Source organism: Drosophila tropicalis, unplaced genomic scaffold (assembly GCF_018151085.1).
Source record: "Drosophila tropicalis isolate 14030-0801.00 unplaced genomic scaffold, ASM1815108v1 contig_276, whole genome shotgun sequence".
NCBI lineage: Eukaryota > Metazoa > Arthropoda > Insecta > Diptera > Drosophilidae > Drosophila > Drosophila tropicalis.
In genome coordinates, this window is record NW_027172728.1 from 7,591 (window position 1) to 17,325 (window position 9,735).

Sequence of the window (9,735 nt, forward strand, 5' to 3'; positions counted from 1 at the left end):
TCTACCGAAGAGGTATGGCCTAAAATATTTGGTTGCCCATACGATAGATAGTAATTCCTTTTCTATGGCTGAATAATTAAGTTCATGTTGGTTTAGTGTTCTACTACCATAAGAAATAGGTCTATGGTCTTGTGAGAGGAAAGCACCTAAAGCTATATTGCTAGCATCAGCGGTTAGAAAAAATGGTTTTTTAAAATCGGGATATGCAAGTATGGGATCGTTCATAAGGAGGCATTTTAATTTTTCAAAGGATGAAATATAATGTGGGTCGGTTATGTTAATCTTAGCTCCTTTCTTTAATCCAAGGGTTAAAGGCTTTGCAATGTGTGCAAAATTTGGAATGAATTTACGGAAGAATCCGCATAAGCCTAAGAATGATTTTATTTCTTTCGGGGTTTTCGGGATTGGAAATTTTAGAATAGCTTTGACTTTGTCTGGGTTTGGTTTGATTCCTTCTGTAGTTATGACGTGACCTAAAAATTCTGTTTCCTTTTTCAAGAACTCGCATTTATCTAATTGTAGTTTTAGATTAGCATTGCGCAATTTAGCAAAGACCTTTTTTAGTGATGCCAAATGTTCTTCTAATGAGGTGGAATAAACAATAATATCGTCTAAGTAGACTAAACAATCTTTATAGATTAAGTCTTCTAATAAATTGTTCATACATCTTTGGAATGTTGCTGGTGCATTTTTTAGTCCAAATGGCATTCGTGTGTACTCGTAATGACCATGTTTAGTTGAAAATGCGGTTTTTTCGATTGATTTAGGGTCCATTTGGATTTGATGGAATCCCTTGGCGAGGTCAATGGTTGTAAAATATTGACATTTTCCAAGTTTGTCTAATATTTCATCCATTACTGGTATTGGGAACTTGTCATCGACGGTAATCTCATTTAGACTACGATAGTCGATTACTAGGCGGAACTTTTGTTCCTTGGATGCGTCCTCTTTTTTAGGTACGATCCAGATTGGTGAACAATAGGGCGATTTCGATTTCCGAATGATTCCCTGTTCTATCATTTCATTAATTTGTTTATTGACTTCTTCGTCAAAGATTTGTGGGTATTTGTATGGGTGTTTGTAAATTGGGTCTTCGTGTTTAGTTCTGATGTTGTGTTTTATTGTACTGGTAAAGGTCAAATTTTCACCTTTCCTATACTGGATATCGCTAAATTCATGCAATATTTTCTTTAACATTTCTATTTCTTCTGAATTTAAATGATCAAGTCTAAATTCGTTTCTTTCCTCGATACCGTTATTTATTTCATGTGCGAATGCTTCATATTCAAACTCTGGGGGAGGATAAGGTATTGATTCTTCTTTTTCTTCTTTATTGGTGTATTTGAAATAGAATTTGTGATTTGATAATGTTACACTATTTTCTTCGTAATTAATAACGGCCTGACATGCTTTGAGATATTTTCTACCTAATAGTATGTCATATGTTGATGAAAATTTATGGCAATAAAATTTTTGATGGTTGGGGCAAAGCTTGCTTGGTGCAAAAGATACGCTTTTGTTAAGCTCAATTATTCCTTTTATTGTTTGAACATTTAAATTTTCTGATGTTTCTGGAAAATTGAAATAATTTTCGTTGATAATATTTATTGAAGAGCCTGTATCTATAACGCACTTTAAAGGAATGTTATTGATTTTTAGTTGGACATAGGGATTTGATTGGAGGTATTCGGATGATCTATTTGATCCAACTGTTCTGTCTGAGCTATCTGATCCGAGGCTGATTGATGAAAATTTTCGGACCATTCCATTTTACTCTGACCACTGGTACTCTCTCTTTGCCTTTTAGTGGGTTGATTTACCACAGGGTTTTGATTCTGAGGTTGATTCTGAATCTGATAATTAAGGGGATTTTCTTGTCTGCCCTGATTAAGATTTTGTTGAAATTCTTCTCGAAGCTGTTGGTTATTTTGGGAATTGGTATGATTTGAATTATTGTATTGGTGGTTTTGCTTATAATAGTTCTGCCCTGAATGGTTTTGGTTTGATTTGTAATTCGAATTTCCTGAATTACTTTGATTGTTAGTTTTTGGTTTCTCTGTGGAGCTGTTTTCATATTGACCCTCTCTCTGGGCTACTTGTTTCAGATTAGACACTGTTGAAATATCAAACTTCGCTAATGTCATATAAAGCTTGTCTGGTAATTTTTTAATAATGACTTCTTTGACTGTGTTATTCATGGCATTTGTGTATAAAATGGTATTGGCGGCATCGCCTTCTAATTCTAACTTATTAATTATAATAAAAGACTTATGTTCTAAATCTTCAATAAACTTACGAAGGTTTCCTCCAAAGGAAGTATGGTATAGCCGTCGTAGTAACTCTTCATAAGGCGTTTGCACCTTATATTCGCTGATGAGGGCGGCCCGCAACTCGCTCCAATTGTTGGCGTGCGCTAGTTGTGATATCCGTTGTGCATCTCCAGTGAGCTGCATCTCTATAGTACCATACATCAAGCTATGTTGACGGATGTCCCTCGTCGGGTAGAGTTGTAGAATGTAGTCAACTCTCCGTATGAACGTGCTCAGGGTCAAGGCGTTACCATCGAAATTGGGCAACTGTCTAAGCATAGGAAGTGCTTGGGGTAGAGGTGTTTTTGATAGTTCCAGAGTCATCTTTAATTAAAAAATATTTTTAACTTCAAAAATCAAAGTCCCGCTTTTTTTAAAAAAAAAAATTTTTCTGAGAAAAAAAAAAAAAAAAAAAAATTTGGGGGGGGGTTTTGTTTTTTATAGCTACAGCTGGTGTGGGGGTATAATTTTTTGCCGCCCCGCGCCAGTAGAAAGGCGTTACCCAACGCGCCCCTGGTTTTTATTCTCTCTCATTCGAAGAAGAACAGTTAGAATTTACTTTGTCTTTGCTTGCACTTATGACAGAGCGGCGGCCCGCTATGACGGCGCGCCAGTCACAGAAAATTAGGCAAGCAGGAAAGACGTGGAAAGGAGAGAAAAACACAAATGTAAGATAAAATAGAAACATGTGAGAAATTTGAATTAACATTGAAATAAAGATTTCAGCCAACCGATCTAACCGATCGATATGCCCACAAATTGTGCAACTGAATATAGCGCAATACAACACAAAACCGGCGTTTAATTGTTTGGTTAGAGGGCTCGGGGTATATGTTCGACTCGCGAACTTTTTTGGAGCTGTCCCACGTCACGACCTGAACATTTTCTACATCCTGAAATATTTATTTCTTTGGCTCCAGAGATATTAGCAGAGTCTGAATATCTCTGAACCACGTGGATTGGAGTGGAATCTTCCAGAAGCTTCCTTCGTGAGAGCGACCGCGGCAGACGATTACATGCCGGCTCGCTGAGAGAGGAAGAGAGAGGGAGATAGTGAACGTGGAATCTTCCAGAAGCTTCCTTCGTGAGAGCGACCGCGGCAGACGATTACATGCCGGCTCGCTGAGAGAGGAAGAGAGAGGGAGATAGTGAACGTGGAATCTTCCAGAAGCTTCCTTCGTGAGAGCGACCGCGGCAGACGATTACATGCCGGCTCGCTGAGAGAGGAAAAGAGAGGGAGATAGTGAACCACGTGCAAACAGGCAAACATAACCTCATTGTTACGCAACATATGCAATGAGCAACAGTGATAGAGTACCAGTTCAACCTAGCGCTGAGAGTCAGGAAGACGGCGCTGAGGCGACTGAGAATGGAGCGGTCTCAAGCGACAAAGAAACTGATACACCAACGATGTCAACGCCATCCAGAGGCGACGGTTTGTCAGTGCAACAAACGATTCTTAATGGAATGTTCGAGAGTCACGCAGGAAACGGTACGGCAATTAAACGGCCCAGTAAAATTGATCTAGCTCCGTGGTCCGTACCTGCGTTGGCGCAATCGACTATTCAAGGAGTGAGTCTACCTTTTCTGGCCAATACAGCTAATCTTCATAACGGATTGTGGACCCAAGGACAAATGAGTAACGCGGGTGGAATGCAGCATGGACCTGGAAGCCAACTGCCGGCTACCGGACACTTGACGTTAAGCCCTGGAGTGCACTCTACGGATTTAGGACACAAGAAAACTCTATTGTCATCGGAACAGATAGCGGCCCGCCAAGTACTGAACAAAGACTTACCCGTGTTTTCCGGTAAGCCAGAAGAGTGGTTGTTGTTTATAAGCCACTACGAACAATCTACTGAAAGATGTGGAATTAGTAACGAAGAGAATCTTATTCGGCTCCAAAAGTGCTTAAAAGGAGCGGCTTGGGATGCCGTTCGAGGAAAGCTAATGTGTCCAGAGACGGTGCCGTATGCAATCGGTACGTTACGGATGCTTTATGGAAGACCGGAGATTATTCACTCGAGCCTTCAAAGGAAACTAAGAGAAGAACCAGCGGCACGCTCAAATAATTTGGATTCGGTTATTCAGCTAGCCTTGGCAGTGCAGAACTATTGCGCGACACTGGTCGCAATTGGGCTTAAAGAGTATCTGCACGATCCAGCTTTACTAGGCGAGCTCGTCGAGAAGTTGCCGGGAGAATTGAAACTCGATTGGGGAAGACACCGAATGACTCTAATTGGATGTGTGGCTAACTTGTCTATCTTTGACAATTGGTTGTTTGGCATTGCAATGTGTGCCTCAATGGTTACGCCGTATACAGTTCCAGCTAAGGATGGAGCAAAGAGAACCAAAGAGCGAATTTTTCTGCACAACGAATTGCAAAGTGGATCTAGTCAGGAATCGAAAACACAAGAAGTACGCATCCGGTTGTGTCCCAAATGTGCAGGGAGTCATAACGTAGCAGACTGTCGCCTCTTTCGAGAAATGAGCATAAAGCAGAGAAAGGAGTTCGTGCGGCAAAAGAGGCTCTGCTATTGTTGTTTTGATCAGCACGTGATACGGAATTGCAAAAGTAAAAGAAGTTGTGGTGTCGATGGGTGCAGGCAGATACACCACTCGTTGATCCACGAGACAGCGGACTACAAGGAAAGCAAATCGCAGTGGCAGACGAATGAGGATGATAAACCAGTTCATCCACCAATCTTATTCCATGGAGATATAACAAGCAAGGCTTTATTCAGATATATGCCAATCATGTTATACGGAAGGAAGCGAAATTTAGCGACATATGCCTTACTGGACGAGGGAGCCGCTTGCTCTTTGATTGAAGAAACTCTGGCAGACGAGTTAGGACTAGATGGCCCGGCCGAAGAACTGTGCTTAAAGTGGACCAGTCAAGTCACTCAAACGGAAAGCGCGTCCAAGTATGTGAGTGTCGGAGTGTCGTCGATGTGTCAAGGTGCGACGCAATTTGAACTCAAGAGTTTGCGCACGGTACGTAAGTTAGACTTGCCTACGCAAACAGTTACCGACGAACTGGTAACATCGAGAAAGCATCTACAGTATTTACCAAATTTAAGTTACTGTAACGTAAAAGCAAGCTTAATTATTGGTCTGGATAATTTGAAAGTTTGTGTGCCTTTGGAGATACGGGAGTCCGAAGGAGACGACGTGGTCGCGGCGCGCTGTAGATTGGGCTGGTCTGTGTATGGCCGGCACAGCGACGCCGCTCCAGCGTCCTCACACATATTGCACATATGTGAGTGCAATGAAGCGAGCAGCATGCGCGCTTTGGATGCGTCAATGAAAGAATACTTTGCTATGGAGTCCTCGGGAACACGTGTGCCAAGTAAGCCATTAAGATCGAAAGACGACGAGCGCGCGTTGCAGATTATGGAGGCGACCACAAGTTATTGCCCGATTGACAAACGTTGGCAAACTGGACTGTTATGGAGGTTCGACAGAGTAGATCTACCGGATTCATACTCGATGGCCATGAGGCGTCTTCAGTGTTTAGAAGCGAAAATGGCAAAGGACATCGATCTTAGAAGCTTTATGTTGGACATTATGCAAAGCTATGAAGAAAAGGGATACATCCGGAGATTAACAGAAAGTGAGCTAAATAAGGGTAAAAGTTCATGGTTTCTTCCTATATTTACAGTCACTAACCCAAACAAGAACAAGACGAGGCTGGTCTGGGATGCAGCTGCGAAAGTCAACGGCACGTCATTAAACGACGTCTTGCTAAAGGGCCCGGATATACTGGCATCTCTAGTTGGCGTGTTAATACGTTTTCGGGAGCGACCAGTAGCAGTGGCTGGTGACATAAGTGAGATGTTTCACCAAGTAAGAGTGCGCCCAGAGGACCAGACGGCTCAGAAGTTTCTATGGCGCAATGGAAATTCGGCTAAGGCGGCAGAAACGTACGTGATGCAGGTTATGACATTCGGGGCTTCCTGCTCGCCGGCCTTAGCTAATTACATAAAGAATCGCAACGCAGAGCGGTTCAGAAAAAGAATCTCCAAGAGCTGTTGCGGCCATTTGTAGAAACACGTTTGTCGACGACTGGCTCGAGTCGACAAACACCGAAGACGAGATGACGGAGTTGGCCATGGAGGTGCAGAGAATTCACTTGGAGGGTGGATTCAACATGAGGCGCTGGACCTCGAATTCTGCGAGCGTAGTGAGAGCGCTCAAGAACCAAGAAGGAGACGTGCCTAGGGAGGTGGGATTCCTTGAAAAAACGCAAGATAAGGTTTTAGGCATGTGGTGGCTGCCCGTGACAGATCAACTTACGTATGTAGTCAAGCCGGATTTACTTGAAAGAGCATCGAAAGACTATCCGACCAAAAGAACTGTTTTAAGTGTGGTTATGTCAATTTTTGACCCACTTGGATTGCTTGGCTTTTTCACTGTTCGTGCTAAAATTATTTTGCAGAATATCTGGCGAGCAGGAACGGATTGGGATGAGTCTCTTCAGGAAGAGGACCAAGCAGACTGGAAAATTTGGGTGAAGCTGTTACCCAAAATCAACGAAGTGAGGATTTCAAGGTGCATGCCGAAGGTTTGTTGTGCAAGACGAGTACAACTTCACACGTTTGTGGACGCCAGTATCAACGCTTATGCAGCGCTTGTGTACCTGCGAGCAGAAGTGGATGGAATAGTCCACTGTTCCCTGGTAGCGTCTAAGACACGAGTGGCCCCCTTGAAGCCAGTCTCAATACCACGGATGGAACTGATGGCTGCTGTTTTAGGTTTACGGCTGGCGAAATTCATCGAACCTGAACTCTCAGTAACAGTATGTCAGCGTATTTTCTGGACGGATTCTAAGGACGTTTTATGCTGGATTAGATCAGATGCCCGCAAATACAATCAATTTGTGGCATTGCGAGTTGGAGAAATTCTGGAAGACTCTGACGTGCTATCTTGGCGATGGGTGCCCACCCAGCATAACGTTGCAGACGATGGCACGAAATGGACAAAGATGCCAGACATGACCGGGAATTCAAGGTGGTTTGTTGGCCCGAGATTCTTGTATGAACAAGAGACACAATGGCCTAGCATGGAGCAGGGCCCGAGCAAGACGAGTGAAAGTATTTTGCACCACGAGGAGAAAGTCAAAGGGAACTCTAGTTTGGCTTGCATCACACCGGATCCGGAACGATTCGGAACGTTGGAAAAGCTACGGGCGGTACAAAAGCGAGTTCTAAACTTTTTGCAAGGCATATGTAAGAGGCCTTGCGGAGAACAACTGATGAACATTTTGGCTATAAACCGCGATGTGGAAACCGATGCAGTTTTTATTCGTGCATGCCAAGAAGAGGAGTTTCCAGAAGAGATCAGATGCCTAAACCAAGGACATGGCATAACAAATAGGAAAAGTAAGCTATTTAAGTGCACTCCTTACCTGGACGAGTTAGGAGTGCACATACGTATCAAAGGACGAATCGACAGAATTGAAGGCGTAGATATGGACACTAAGCGACCCATTATACTACCGCAAAAGCATAGAGTAACGTTTCTGATTGTGGAGTACTATCACAGGAAGAATTACCATTTGCACAATGAAATTGTCGTTAACGAGGTACGACAGCGGTACTGGATAACCGGCTTACGCGCTTTAGTGAGAAAAGTCGCGAACGCCTGTGTAGCGTGCCGTATACGAGTGGCCCGACCAGTGCCACCAAAGATGGGCGATTTACCAAAGGAGAGGTTATCGCCGCACACACAACCATTCACTTTTACTGGAGTGGACTGCTTCGGCCCATTTGAAGTCGCAGTGGGCCGCAGGCACGAGAAGAGATGGGGCGTGTTATTCACATGCCTTACGACCCGAGCGGTACACCTAGAAATTGCTACATCACTGTCAACCGACTCATTTCTTTGCGTATTGAAGGCGTTTGTAGCCAGAAGAGGGGTGCCGCGTACCATACTATCGGACAATGGTACAAATTTTAGAGGAGCTAGCCGCGTATTGAAGGAGCACATAGAACGGATATCAACTTCAGCTGTGGAACAGCAGTATCCAACGTTGGAGTTCAAGTTTAACCCTCCCAGTTCACCGCACATGGGCGGCGTTTGGGAGCGACTGGTACGTTCTACTAAATCTATACTTTCAGAAATACTGCCAAAGGCCGGCCTGAAGGAAGAGGTGTTAAGAGGAGCGTTTGCTGACGTAGAGCAAATTTTGAATTCAAGGCCTCTGACGTATGTGCCTTTAGAAAGCGCCGAATCGGAAGCATTAACGCCGAACCATTTTCTAAAAGGCAGTTCTAGTGGCCTACGTGAGAACGGTTCACTGGAACAGTCTGGTCCGCAACTCGCAAAAGGGTATCGTGTTGCCAGCCAAATTGCCGACCGTTTCTGGAAGAGGTGGCTAAGAGAATATCTACCTACAATCACAAGGCGCACGAAATGGTTCCAACCACAGCTCAAGCCGGTAGCAGTAGGTGACGTGGTGATAATTGTAGACGATGCCGCTAAACGTAATACGTGGCCAAAGGGAAGAGTGATCGACGTTCATCGTGGGAAAGATGGACAGGTGCGAAGCGCAGTCGTTCGCACAGTAGATGGACTTGTTACGCGACCAACAGTGAAGCTGGCCGTACTGAATTTGGAGAGTAATCCACCGCGCGAAGACGCTGGTGAATTACGGGGTGGGGAATGTTGCGGTGCAGGCTTAATTGCCGCCCCGCGCCAGTAGAAAGGCTTACCCAACGCGCCCCTGGTTTTTATTCTCTCTCATTCGAAGAAGAACAGTTAGAATTTACTTTGTCTTTGCTTGCACTTATGACAGAGCGGCGGCCCGCTATGACGGCGCGCCAGTCACAGAAAATTAGGCAAGCAGGAAAGACGTGGAAAGGAGAGAAAAACACAAATGTAAGATAAAATAGAATCATGTGAGAAATTTGAATTAACATTGAAATAAAGATTTCAGCCAACCGATCTAACCGATCGATATGCCCACAAATTGTGCAACTGAATATAGCGCAATACAACACAAAACCGGCGTTTAATTGTTTGGTTAGAGGGCTCGGGGTATATGTTCGACTCGCGAACTTTTTTGGAGCTGTCCCACGTCCCGACCATTATCTTCTCCCCCTTTCTTTTTTTTTTTTACAAAAAAATTGATAATCACGGACCCACCATATATTTTATATTTGTAGGGGGGGGTTGAAAAAAAAAAAAAACATAATATAATAAAAAAAAAAAAAAAAAATTTTATTTAAAAATAAAAAAATAAAAAAAAAAAAAAAAACCTTAATATAAAAAAAATAAAAAAAAAAACAAATTTTTTCGTTTTATCCTACCGACTGCGCCAGTTATAAATCCGATTCTTTCATTGATAAAAAAAAAGAAATTTGGATTGGTGAGACTCAAAAACGATCTTTATTGAAACAAAGCGTCTTAAGAACTAACTTAT

The 9,735-nt window shown here is 43.2% G+C and overlaps 1 protein-coding gene across 1 annotated transcript; it reads left to right on the forward strand.

Annotated features, from left to right (window-relative positions):
• Nucleotides 1–3,605: 3,605 nt before the first annotated feature.
• Nucleotides 3,606–9,015, forward strand: LOC137572217 (uncharacterized). Its single transcript, XM_068283969.1, has 3 exons — nt 3,606–6,235; nt 6,360–6,537; nt 6,751–9,015. Exons 1-3 carry the CDS (start codon nt 3,606–3,608, stop codon nt 9,013–9,015), a joined length of 5,073 nt encoding a protein of 1,690 aa, XP_068140070.1.
• The last annotated feature ends 720 nt before the right edge of the window (nt 9,016–9,735 follow it).